Source organism: Etheostoma cragini, chromosome 6, assembly GCF_013103735.1.
Source record: "Etheostoma cragini isolate CJK2018 chromosome 6, CSU_Ecrag_1.0, whole genome shotgun sequence".
Lineage (NCBI taxonomy): Eukaryota > Metazoa > Chordata > Actinopteri > Perciformes > Percidae > Etheostoma > Etheostoma cragini.
This window is the reverse complement of record NC_048412.1, coordinates 15,226,525-15,240,513: the sequence shown is the minus strand read 5'-3', so window position 1 is coordinate 15,240,513 and position 13,989 is coordinate 15,226,525. Positions and strand designations below refer to the sequence as shown.

The window sequence follows — 13,989 nt, the reverse complement described above, 5'->3', positions numbered from 1 at the left end:
AGGGCTAGCAGGTAGGGATTTGTCACCCACCAGATATGCCTAGAAAAGAGCACAGGTTCTCCACCTGTAACTTCAAACAACTCTCCAGATATCTCTTAGGGAGGGAGTCCTATTTCTTCCCAGACATACAGACAGACCACTGAAACAACTTTTGTGACATCAATAAAAGACCTGGCCAGACATTCTCACAAAACGTGGTCATTTATGCATTATAGATCTACCCTAAGGCACCTTTACCTGAAACATGGGTGCTAGTCAAATCACCACAAGACAGACTGCTTATCTAATGTCTGGAGAGATGTGCAGTGCACGCTGTAGATAAGCTGTCGTCTGGGTGGTTTGGCTCTGGAGCTCGTCTGTGCTCAGGTCAACTTTGTCTAGCCTCCCCAGCCTGTGTGGTTTTTTGATGGGAGGCTCTGCTAAGTCAGCAGGAGGCAAGTCAAAGCAAAACTCTCTGGGACTGCATATACTGTAGCACAATAAGCAAAAGTAAGGAATAAAACCATAAAACCTAGAGAAAACAGCAATTGGCCAAAATGAATATAAAATAGTCAAGATAATTTGCACAAACTCTTGTTTGTGTAGAGGAGCGTGTGATGTGATTGATACATTTTTCTTTCCCTTTCCGCAACTGTGAAATTTATTTTAAGATCAACACCTGTCACGTAAACCTTTTCTAAAACGTTGTGACTGCCTCTATTTTCCTTTTTATATTTGATCATTGCCAGCGGCTCTTTCACATTTGACTCCATGCAAATTACTTCAACTTGCTGGATGTTTTATGCTAAGACATGTGCCTTGATCTCGGACATACAGTATATTGTTACGGTACAGGGTTATTTTGGAATGCATATGTGGCTACAAGGATGGAGGTGAAACAAACAAACTGTCTTGCTGGGCAGATAACAATAAGGGTAACCTGGTCTTCATTAGACTCAATATTTCCTCAACTCAGAAAAAGCCTGTGGATGAGTTTACATACAGTAGTTACTCATCACCCATTCACACAGTTGTAATGCTTGAGTTGTGCTGAAAATACAACTTGCCAGGAAGAATGTGACACTCTTGACAGATTCATAACTGTGTATACTCTGCTTTCTTTTCTCTCCCCTTCCTCGCTGCAGAGCATCTCATTGCACGGCCAGACAGGCCAAGGCCAGCACCAGCAGTCCCACTCACGGATGGGCAACCATGATACCAGCATAGTGATCCAGCAGGCCCTGCCATCTCCTCAGTCCAGCTCCGTCATCACTCAGGCTCCATCGACTAACAGACAGATAGGGTGAGTAGGCCAAGCTCTTGAAGAAACCAGTAGAACCAGAGTGTAACCCCAAAAAAAGGCTTTGTTAGACTTGGAAGAGAAAGAGAGGGAAGAATATTATTTTGTGATTTTGTCTTTGCCTCTCTCTCAATTAAGTGTTTCTTCTTTGTGGTCGAGTAGTAGAGGCACTGTTAAGGACTGCTGTGAGACTGAAAATTATCTGAGGAGTGCTGTGACCGCACCGTATCCTCTCACCTCAAGTGCGCCCCTGTTATAGCGACAGCCTTAGGCTCTGCCTGGTCCTTTTGTGATCGTGCCAATTGTCATCCCTCCGTATTCTCTGAGGGAATGTCAGTATTTTGTTACATTTGGAGCAGTGTGTGTGTGTAGGGCCGGCGATTCATGTTTTGCTGTTCGTTCAGTATTGTCCCACAGCAAAGCATGCCAAACATGGTCCCAAAAGACAAGATGAGGTCATTGTTGAAGCCTTAGCTGTGACTTCTTTTACAGCGGTTTAGCATTTCATTCTCTAAAATAGTTCTTTTCATTGTATGGGAATGTCAGCCATAACCTTAGAGCTCCATTTCTCCGATACCTTTGCTCTGCCATGCTAAAGGTGTGTGAAAACCAGCCAGATATATATTAACTGCAATCTATGTGTTGTGCTGCTTCATTATTTACCTGCAGTGTTTATTGGTCAATAAATAGTTAATAGAGTTTAAAGCATTTTTAATCACAGTCACAATCAGACCCCAATGATCCATACCTGCAGACTGTGTCTAGCGAAGCTATGTGATTGTGTAAACATGACCAGCCATTGTGGGTCTTTGAGGGAAATGTATTTACCTTTAGTGACCTTTTGTATTGTCACTGTATATCAGGAACAAAATCAGTACCACACACAAACATTTATACATTTTTTTCCTTATGGCAACATATCACTGACCTCATTTATTCCTTACCCCTTAACCCTTACAACCTTCAAACTTGTGCCAGGGCTTTGTTACTGTAAACCAGACCTGTGGCAAGCAAGTTAGACATTGAGATGGCTCAGTGGTAGGCCTGTGCTGTGTTGAGGTTGTCCTGTGTAGATTTACAGCTTGAGGAGCTAGTGAATATTGGATGGGAGGCCCATCTCTAAGCCTGACTGACACTCTGTCGGGCTCTTTGTTGAGGACCTGGATGGAATTTCACCCACTTGGAGGAGCAGCAATCACTGCCAGAAACAGAGACTTTGCCAGGACTGCTTCACCTGAGTTTACCTGTCAATAAAAACTCATCAGAGCCGGTATGCCATGTGGTGGTAGTTTTTAGCCACAGAACAGTATGCAAGTCTCAGCTACATTTATCTGTAGCACATTATTTGAGGAATTCCCCGTGCTAAAACTGCAGAGGCGTCACCTGTTTACTAGGACAGTGGAATCCTAACACATGATGAGTAGATTCACATGAGAGAAATGTGGAAATATCCACATCAGCAGGACAATGGGCTGAGGAAACCCCTCCACTGAGAAACAGGGCTTCCACAGGAAGCTATTAACTCCATCCAAAGACTCTGTGTACAGGCTCTGTCGTCTGTAGGATCTTCCTACACGCTGAACAAGTCGGACACTTCACAGGTTAGCTGTGATCTGTCCAGATTGGTAGCCTACTGAAGGTTAGATCAGAGATCCCTATGATACCTCTGCTGCCCGATTAAGCCACTTTGAATGTAGTCTCTAATATGTTTTGATTTTCCCATGTATTTGTGAGGAAAAGACAATAAAAGCTGTGGCTAGGCCTGTTAAGCTATTAATCCCCACACTTTATGGAGTTCTGTAATGAATATATCTCTGAATGAGCAGAAATCACCAAACAAAATTAGTTTAATCTTGCCTCCATCTGCTTACTTCATTTTCAGCTCTGCTAAATGCACAGCATGAGCATCCAATGAATTAGGATAACAAGTCATTTTCATTGCTCCACAATGTTTACTAAAGAGCTTTGAGGCTTGGAATCAATTAGGATTGGCTTTCCTCAAGTCCATTTACTTTAGGGTTGAGCTGGGCCTGCAGCTGTGAAACCTGAGGACCTCCCTCTCTCCCTTTTCTTTTCTCTCTGCTTCTGCTCCGAGTCCCTAAACAAGGTCTTTAGGGAGCCGCACTGACACAAACCAGTGTTAAAACCAGGCATAAGAAACAGCCAGCAGATCTTAATGTCACGGCTATCATTATCATACAAAGCGAAGCGGTGTCCAACAGATTTGAATGCTTTCTGCTTTTCAATTATAAACATCTGGTGCTGAGTTATGTCAGAGTTAAATGCGTTGGACATTACTAGTCAACCATGTGAGATACAACATTCTGTGGAAACCTCAACCTTTTGACTCGTAAGAGGAGATGTTTGGGTATGGGTGTGGGCACAAGGCAACATAAAACAATGACATTATGAACATACTATGAAGTTCTTCTATTTTGGCTCAGTAGAGGAACTCAGTCCAATTGTTTCCATTACATAGCACAATCAACCTGAATGCAGCTGGGTTAAGTGAGGAGTGGTTACAGTACAGTGGTTTGTTCAATATATGATCATCAATTTAATGATGATGGGGTATTTAATTACTTATCTCAATTTGTTATTCTTTTATTAAATGGGGGCACTTTGTTTGATAGCTTAAATGAATAACTATTATGAATGTTGAGTAGTGTGGGAACCATAAAGATGCCATCCTCAAAACCACTGACTGTTGATGCCATCATCACATCTATATAAAAAAAAATGTAATTTTTATTCTTGTGAAAGTGTGACATGAACAATTTGTTTATGTCCCACCCTGTGCACACTGCGTGTGCAACTTTAAGTTTTGCTGTCAAATCCTCTTGCAAGGCTTCAAAGGAAGTTGATTTGTGGTTTTATTTCCCATGCTGCTTTAAATGCACAATATTTTTTCACACCTCAGAGCCACCAGCCACTTGTGTTCCTTCTTTTTGCGTTTAAGAGAAGTATGAAAAGATGTTGGTCTGCTTGCTTTATTAACAGTTGGGTTTCATGCAAAACTCAAGTGTAGGTTGACACACTTGGTGTGAACTTCCTGTGTTCTCACAAAGATTTTTAAGTTAAATGCTGATTTATTGTTTGGGACCACTGGTTAGAAGATTTCCGGGGATACTAATACCTCCCATACTTTTTGTGTAAAATCGTTTTTTTCTCAGCGCACATTTACATTACTTTTAGCATAATATAGATATTGATCATCCGATCAATCCATATATGATTTTTAGTTAATGGCGTACACATTCTAAAACACTAACAACAACTAATGGTCACATCTTGGAAACAAATAAAATGTGTTAATGCAATCTGTGCATGGTCTGTCACATACAGAATATTTCCATCCTGATGTGATATTCAGTGCTTCTCACACTTATTTACATATACTACTTCTGTTGTTACCATACAATTAATTAATGGTAGTGTAGCAATGCTTATAGTTGTTTTGATGAATTTGATTTCGAGATGCATTGCATATCACATTTTTATAGATTGCGTAACACTTTTCCATGCGTTTGATAAAATAACTGTGCTGATTTCACCACCCATTGTGCCAGCGCCAGAACAGAAAGCCTCCACACCTCTGCGGAGAGTTATGGGCTTTTTGTGGACAAAGTTGACCTTGTGAACTTCACACTTTAAACAAAACTTCCTGTATTATTGTTTATGATTAGATTGCATTCAGAAAGTGGTGATAAGAAGGGATGTCCGCCCTGAGCGCAGGAGTGCAGGACCTGTACAAAATGCCTGAGGTGCCCTCATCTGCTGACTTGACAAATGATCAATCCACAGGCCAATAAAGGCACTAGTCTCAACTTTGCATATGTTGTAGGGCTAATGCACATAGCAGCAGGGAAGAGAGCAGAGAATAACACAAAAAGGTACAGAAAACAAAGGTATACAGTATAATTAATTGCAAAAAAGGAAGAAAGAGAAAGAAGGAGAGAATGCAGGATGTACATCTGACCTGAATTAAGATGAGCTCATTGTGTACTGGAGTGGGTTTAATAGTGCGTTTGTAGAGGAACGCCCAGACTCTGTTCCCTCTCATTCCAGCGGGGCTGTGTCATCCCTGCCCCGGGGCCACCACACATGCAGGCTCCTGCACAACAACTCACATACAGGGACATGCCTCACAGCTCTGGGGAGAGCGCAGGGATCACAAGGCGGGGAAGTGTGGAAAAGGGGGATCAGAGGTGGACAGAAGAGAGGACGAAAGGGATCATAGGCTGATGGAGGAGAGGAAGAGGGGGATAGGAGGTAGATGGAGGAGAGGAAATGAAGGATCAGGAGGGTGGAGGAGAGAGGGAGAAGAGAGGCATCAAATGTGAGGACATGGGTTTACTACCAGGACGTTGGCTAGGCGGGTGGAGGAGAGGAAACAAGACTTGTCTGCACAAGGGAAGGAAAGATAGATCATGTTTGAATGGAAGAATGGACAAAGTGGAATTAGAAGAATGAAGGTTTGGAAAAAATGCACTGATAATATGAAAGTAAAGTGAAGATGGAAAACTGAATGAGACTGTCAGTGGAAGATAGGCATCAGGTGGCTGGATGAGAGCAAGAAAAATTGGTTAAGGAGGAGAGGGACAAACCGGCTAATCAAAAGTCAGATGAAGAGGAAGAAGGATGGCCTATTGTTAAAAGTGAAGGGGGAGCTGGAAGTCAAATGTTACAACATCAATCAGGTGCTGCTCACAGATGCCAGGTTAGCTTGTAACAAGATGACAGTTGCTTGTGATTCACTTGTTTGTGATTTTTGTTATAGGAATGTACTGTCATACGTTTTACTTTCATTGAAAATGAAAGGCAACCCATCTTTGTCAGCTTATGGCATCTAATAAATCAAAACACTGTCAGACTTGGTGAATAAATACCTCAACACTCATGCTAATTTGCTCCAGAGTATCATCCACTGCCATTTCTCAACTGTGTTTTGGCATTGCTTAACTCAGTTTGAGGCTCCCTAATGTGAGGACACCCCATCCCAGATCCATCCCAGTGCAGCACCCTCCCAGCATCCATCCCTCCCTCTAGCCCGCTAATAAAAGTCAGCCTGTGTCGTAACCCATTAGGGCTGATTTATTTGATCAGATTCGTATTATTTCCTCAGTCCAAACCCCATGGCACTCTCCTCCCACCAGTGATTAAAGGCAGTAAATCAGGGGCAGGTCCTGTGTAGTGTTTACTCAGAGAGCCAGGCAGCTGTAAGCTGTTTGAGGCCCTTGTTTCTCTCTCTGTTTACTTCCGTTCCCATGGCGACTGCACCACCGTCTCTCAAACGTCTGGAACTTGGCCCTCGGCTGTTTTGGTTACGTTCGAAAGTTTTTAGCTGCTGTGTCTATCCAGAAACTCGCTGTGACTTCACCCAGCAAGGAGTCAGCGAAGAGATGTTGGACGAGTCAAAGAGGGAAAGAGAGGGAAAAGCGAGCATAGCATAGGAGAGGAGGGAGGGACGAAATCTGGAGGTGGGCAGGCACAGGGTGGGGGAGGGCGAAAAGCCAAGAGAATTACATCATTGCTGGATTAGAGTCAGAAAGGGAAGGATATGAGTCAGTGGACTAACTGCACCTCTCTCTCCTTCTCTCTCCCTCTCTTGCTCTTCTTGGATGGCAGCCAAGCTCCTTGTGTTTAAGTCTCCAGGGCTTGAGTTGGAGTTGGGACTGTGGGGATCGGGACAGTAAAGCTTGGTGTGTTTGGAGACTGCAGGATTCGGGGGTTAGAGCAAGAAAATCCAGAGGAGCTTGAGTGTGGGCACCCTGTGGGGTCCAGAAGAGAGTTAGAGAGGATTAACAGACAATAAGAGGAGGGGAAAACCGGAGATAAAATAGCAGGGTAACTTAGAGAAATAGACTATGGAACAAGAGATAAAAACAAAAGAGGGACTGAGAGAGAGAAGAAAGTCTAGCAGTGATGTCATAGTGGAGTGAAGGTGTGCGGGGGGGGGGGTACAGTGGTGGTTCTTGGGCGGGGATTGTAGAGGAGAGCTTGGCTGGGAGCGAGGCACTCAGTAATGTGAGAGTGCCGGGTCAGGACTGCAGAGTGTCTACCTGCTCTCCCCTGGGGCCCACAGCCCAGGCTATTATCAATCCCCTCAGTGGAGCCACAGCCTGTCATTATTCACTCACATACATACACACACATGTTCGCACACAGCTGCATGGCCATGCACACACTGGCACATGCACGTATTCACACACAAGTACTCTGAAAATGAATCCACTAATCCACTGTAAAGTCTGGTGCATATTGTGTTCACAGGCAAACACGGAAGAGAATGAAATAGAACAAACACCTCAATTAGAATGCTTTTTTCATGTGGACACCCTGCATCACAAGCTAAAGCCAAAGTGATTCATTTCAATAAAATGTGTTGATGCTGAGGGCTGCAAATGACATTTATTTTGATCATTGATAAATAAATCTGCTGAAGTCAATAATACTTAGTCAATAAATCAATTAATTGAAGAATGAAAAGGCAAAACACCTATTTAAAAAGAATTTAGTCACAGAAAAGAAAACGCATTCTAAAGCAGAGCAAAGATAAAGTTATATTAAAATTTAAATTAGTCAGGAATATTGGTTGAAAAACGGTTTTCAACCTCACAGGGTCTTTATCAGGGCGGAAATAGTAAAACAAAAAACAAAATAATATTTGGGCCATAAAATGTTGGATATATAGTATTAATACAATTGTGTAAAATAATAGTGGAATTGCCCTCACAAGTTCCCTGAACCCAATAGTACATCTTCAAATAGCTTGTTTTTTTACTGATTAACAGTTCAAACCCCCAAACAATGCAATTCATCATATACATAAGACAGACCAGCAGAAAATCTTTACATGCACATTTACATGCAGACTTTTCTGTTGACTAATCAATCAATCAGCTAATCTGTCAGCTCTATTGATACTGTAATGCAGATAGAGCATATCATGTACACATCAATAAATCAGTGGTATTTTAAGAGAATGGAGGTAACAACTTACATTCATTAATACTGGCTTTTTGTCTAAAAATGTCTGTGTTTATCAGCAGAGTCAGCACAAAGCTAAGTTAATCACTAGAGGAAGTGCTGTCAGATGTTAGTGTTGTTTTTCTGCCCACTAAACAAGTGGGTAGTGTTTTGGTGTGTGTGTGTGCTGGTGCTGGTGAAGGACACGGTGTTGGTCCTACCCCTGCTCTGCTGCAGGTGATAGACGCAACAGTACAACCTTCACAAGCTTCAAAAGAGCCTTTCTTCTCTAGAAAGCAAAACCCTGACCTGCAACAACTCAGCCTGTGCTGTTTCCTGACCTCTCCCAGTTACTGACTGTCACAAGTAGCTGTGTTTTAGTGCATTTCATTGTCTTATCTTATTAAGACAGACAGCTGCAGTCAGATTTACCTTTCCTAATGAGAATATCAGCACCTTTAAGCAATTAATTGATCTGTTATTGCTGACTTTGAGAAGGTGTTCTGTTCTGGCAGACACTGTTTTTTAAAAAGTTCACTCATATCCAGTACCTAGATTGAAAACGTTTCCTAATTTTTTTTACTCCTCAGCTTCATGGTTGAAAAGATGTGATTTAGGACCATGTAATATTACTTTAACTCTAAGTGTGCATTGAATCAGCATCATTATGTAGGATGCACAAGGTTCTGATGGTCATGGACATATATATTTATGAATATATTGATGTTATACAGTACAACGTACGGATAGGCAAAGGACAACATTGTAATGTGTTTAACATTTAGATATCCCATTTTATGCAAAAACAAATCAGATACGTTAAATGAACTACTTTTGAAACAAAATACTGTGAATGAGCCACTTTCAAGTTAAAGAGCCGTGTGCACAGATTTTACAGCATAGTTTTAAAGATATGTTCGCTTAATTTTACATCTGCTGTGTTAGAAAAAAAAAACTCATTCCCCGCGAAACAGTTTTTATGTACAAAATCAACAGCATGTCACTGCCTCGTGACTGTTATTTCATCCTGTTGGACGCTGGCAGAGTCTAAACGCAGAGGGAAACTGTGTTGATGTAGCGCGCAGCTACACTGCATACCTCATTGTACTTTCATGACTTTTCCCATGTGGAAATGTTTGGATTTGCAGTGTTGCTCAGATGTCACACGTGCTGTTAAATGAGTGTGATTGTGATAAATTGGGATGTTAGACAGGAATGACACACAGTCAGGATGGTAATGGTCCTGTGTGTGTGGAGCAATCTTAAATGTCTGGAGCGTAAATGCACATATTTAGGTTTGGAAAAATACAGGTATTTATTCAGGTGGGGGAGCGTTAGCTCTGGTGCACCCCCTCCCCATTTGGCCATCACTCCCTCACTGCTTACTATTATGGTAATCCAGGCTATGATGTGGTCAATTTATTAAATTAACCCATTGAACACAGCTAACCTAAATGCTTCTTGTTTGCACTAATTTCTAAATGCTCAAGGATATGGAGCTTTATTGACTGCCATTCATCCTGATGATATCGATAACTGGAGACTTATTGATTTTCCTGGTACAGCTTATTTAAAAATCAAGTAGTGAATGCTGTTTTTTAAGCTGCAGGGACTGAATAGTTACTTCATGCACAAGGGTCTAGCAGCACCCTGCAGCTGGGAATTTGTGTTCTTACAATTAGGGATTTGATGGTATTTGTCTGAATGATGTTACCGTGTGCAGATGGAGTGGTCTCTGTGTTTGAATGGCTGCAACCATGAACCAGCAACTGTGACAAGACTGTTGTCAATAGTGTAAGCTTAGCCTGGGCCTCATCTGTATATGTGATTTATTAATGTGGCCTTGAGTGTGGATAGGCCTGTTGGTCCGCATACGCTTTTGTGGTCACCAAGGGAGATTTCTTTCTTCCCCACACTGCTCCAAACTGCTATAGCAGCTTCTAAAAGTGATTCTAGTTATGCACGATTCGTGGTTGTTATGACAAATATTATGAATGCATCATCGCCATCATCATTATTCACCCATTGTACTACATGAAGTGTGCTTGTTTAAAGTGCATCCAAAAACTCCCAAGATGCCACAGCTTTCAACTGCAATATGAATACACATCAATAGACTATATGTTTCCCAACTGACTTGTAGTTGAAGGAACAAGTGGAAACTAAAAATTAAAGACGTTGGAAAAAACATTTGCTCCGTAATAGTGTAAGATGAGATTTATTTTGTGAATATTTAGTGTCTGAAATAAGTAATACTTCCATCATTTTTTGCTTCATAGTGTATTCTGTTCCTTCATTTAACCAGGGAGCTATTTAACATGTTGTAGGCCTACCCTCTCTGTAATTCAGTTAACAAGTTGGCGGAGGGATATGAGGAGATGCTGAGGCATGTATGTTATGAGTGCTTAAGCTGTTCTGCACTGGCAGAAGTGTGATTAAAGAAATGGACCAAGTTACCGTCGAAGATGTCTCTGTGTTCTTACTCTATCCATGCCCCGAAAGTACTAGTATGTAGTCACGACTAGTTTATAGTTAACGCAAACATTCACTAGCGTTACAATAGTGAAATGTGAAATGGATAAATCTGCAAGATGCAAGAGGAGTGTAGTGATCTCACATTGTAGAAATACATTAGGGTAGCATTTTGTGTACTTCTGTAAGACTTGGTTTTTAAAACATCTGATACCAAATATTGTAAGACTTATTGTTAATAAACCTTTAGCATTTACGAGTACAAATTAAACACTGAATTAATGATTTATACCACATAGTTGTAAGCCAATATAACGGGTTAATGTTTTGTCAACATTTATAACTCCTCCAAAAAAGGCAAATAATAATTGAATGAATATAAAACAATTAGTCATATAAAACATACAAATTAAATAAATACATAGTATTCATTAAGTATTTGTATTTTATATATTTATTTACAAATTACTTATTCTATTATAATTATTATTTATAAATGAAATATTTCCTCAATTGCATCTTCAATCTCATCACAACTGCGCGAACTGTAGGTTGATGAAAGCTACAAGATGTAGCTGAAAACTAGAAAGTGGACCTTAAATTACAAAGCATATTTGACGTGTGTAACCATCCAGTATTGTTAGAAATGATTACAGCTATGTGTAATCAATTAGTCATTATGGGTTTATACAGCAGTAATGGATGCTTCACGAGAGAATATATATTATATTCTAGCTAGTACCATAGTGGTGGTTGTAGCTGGGTTTGATGTTGTTATATGAAATGCCAGAAAAATGGCAATATCAGTTTTCTATAACAGTGCTCCAACATGAAGTTCTCTGAATGTCTGTCTGTGTGTGTGTCTTCTCAGGCCTGTCCCTGGCTCTCTTTCCTCATTGCTGCACCTACGAAACAGACAGAGACAGCCACTGCCAGCCTCCATGCCTGGAACTCTGCCAGACCCGACCATGCCTGGCTCCTCCGCTGTGCTGATGCCAGTGAGTACAACAACGGCGCACAGAGCACATTTACTCATGGGTGCACTTGCACATGCAAAAGCAAAGTCATATATGACGACAGTAACAGCGCAGCACGTGAACTATGTATTAGTTTGGATATGTTTTCTATCACCATTAAAATAATTAACCACAGTTTATAAGGAAGTAATCTCCTGTAGAAATTAAAAGAGTCTACCACTGGGTTTGCAATATGGACTTTATTGTAATTAAGCCAAAAAGACTTAGAGGACCCACATTGGGAAGCGGGGAATGATAACAACCCAGAGAAAGCTCCTCGTATCAGGATTCTAATGATACAACATATGTTCTCATTGTAACATAAGACAGCCTGTGTTTATGGTATGAGAAAAAAACTCCCATGTTTATTAAATTAAGAGCTAAGGGATTTTGGGGAAGATTGACAGTTCAGGAAAGGGGTGCAGGTTTGGGTGATATTTTTACACAAAACACACTTAGTGCAATTAAGGCTGTGTGTCAGGTTCTAGGCCTGAGTCTCTGTGAATGAAGGGGGGGGGGGGGGGGGGGGGGGGGGGGGGGGGGGGGGGGGGGGTCAGGGAAATGGAGGCGGAGATGGACCATTCCCTATAGAGACCACACCACCACCCAGAATTAAACAGCTGGGAGGCCATAGCAGTTTATGCTCATGTGCATGCAGACACTCACACAAAGGTTTCTTCATTTCTGCATGTACTGCTAAGCGAGCACTGCTTGCATCATCACTCTGCGCTGGTGACCGCTCACCCCTGTCAGCTTAACTAGCTGATTTCCTCATATTCAGGTCTCAGCTGGGACAAATGAGAATACTGACACGGTTCACTACGAGACAGACTGTAACCACACACATACATGACCACAGTTTTTAATCCATCCATGCAACTAGCTTGCACCTACTCACATATTGTCCACCTTATTAACACGTCCTGTAAAAAAAAGGGCTGTGGTCTGATGTGTTAGCACAAATGAAACGCTTCACACTATTATCAGAAACACACACCCCTAATGCACTGGCTTCCTGTGTTAAGTCCCTCCGTGCTGGCTTCCTGTTTTGGGTCAGCTCCAGTTATCATCACACAGAGCTGTGCATTAGGCAACCTGTCGTGTGAAATCAGGCTCCCATGCTCTCTCATCTTGTCCACCCTAGCCTACTGTGCTAGAGGATGAGTGTCACACTTCTTTTGTGAAAGCAATGATAGCATCTTGTTAAGACATAATAATAGCAAAGATCATAGCTAAATAAAGAATGTTTATTGATTTATCCTGTAAAAAAAATTCAGTGATATGGGAATAATATGTCTACATTTCTGAGTATGACTGTTATCATGGTGTATTCTTCAGATGGAGAGACAAATGTCCATGGGATCCAATATGATGGGTATGCAAGGACCCACCCACAGCAGCTCCTGCTCTTCCACTCACATTCCCTCCATGCACTCAGAAGCCAAACTGGTGAGAATATGGATGTATTCACACTGATTTATGCACGCACATAGACAAATGCACACACTCAAGCTAAAAGTGTTGCAACTTTCTTTTCCACTGGGCTGTGCCAGCAAAGCTGTGCTCTTAGGTCTGTGTGGATTTCATCATTTGGGGTGTAATCAAAGCTGTGTCTGAACCTGCCAGTGCAGCGCTGGAGACTGTGGCTGGAATAAAGGGCCCTTTATGTGGTTGTGGCTGGGCTGCCCACCGACTGCCTGATGTATATCTTAATGTACAGAACATGTTCTGTAGGTCCTGCAACTTGTTAGCACTAGTTTAACACAGCAGGGAAAACATCAAATGACCTCATCCTTCACAAAGCAGGCAGTTAGAGCAGTGGGAATGAGACATAGCTGAGAGAGGAGAGAGACAGAAAAAGTGAGAGTAAGAAGACTGACTGACAAAAAAGCTGAAGAGAAAGAAACCTTCCACTCAGTTTGACTTTGCATGTTAGCACTGCTGATACTGATGCCAGTGACTGATAGTATACGTCTGATTAATGCCTAACAGATGACATTTACAATTGAAGTGATATGAATTGATTAACACTGTGGCAACACGATTACAAGCCAATCTGTGTTTTCAAAATAAATAAAAATGAAAACTGGAAAATGGAAAAGGCTCTAAAGAAATAAGAGCAAGTGTCATGGAAATTAGAAACATCAAAAGCCATAATAAAAAAGCATTGGCGGCTCTTTGTGTTTAGAAAGGTTCACTGATAGCTGAGTTTGCCGGACAGAAACATCTTGTGGAAGGAGGGGGGGGGGGGGG

General features: G+C 41.6%; 1 protein-coding gene across 3 annotated transcripts in view; it reads left to right on the top strand.

Moving 5' to 3' along the window:
• Positions 1 to 13,989, top strand: part of creb5b (cAMP responsive element binding protein 5b) — a 53,246-nt gene that overhangs the window by 8,094 nt on the left and 31,163 nt on the right. For all 3 annotated transcript variants that reach the window (XR_004657041.1, XM_034874672.1, XM_034874671.1), the window contains 3 exons: positions 1,125 to 1,282; positions 11,592 to 11,718; positions 13,075 to 13,185. Coding sequence is in view for 2 of the 3 variants with exons in the window: in XM_034874672.1 (XP_034730563.1) it covers positions 1,125 to 1,282; positions 11,592 to 11,718; positions 13,075 to 13,185 (396 nt within the window). In the remaining variant the exon portion in view is untranslated. The remainder of the gene's footprint in view (positions 1 to 1,124; positions 1,283 to 11,591; positions 11,719 to 13,074; positions 13,186 to 13,989) is intronic.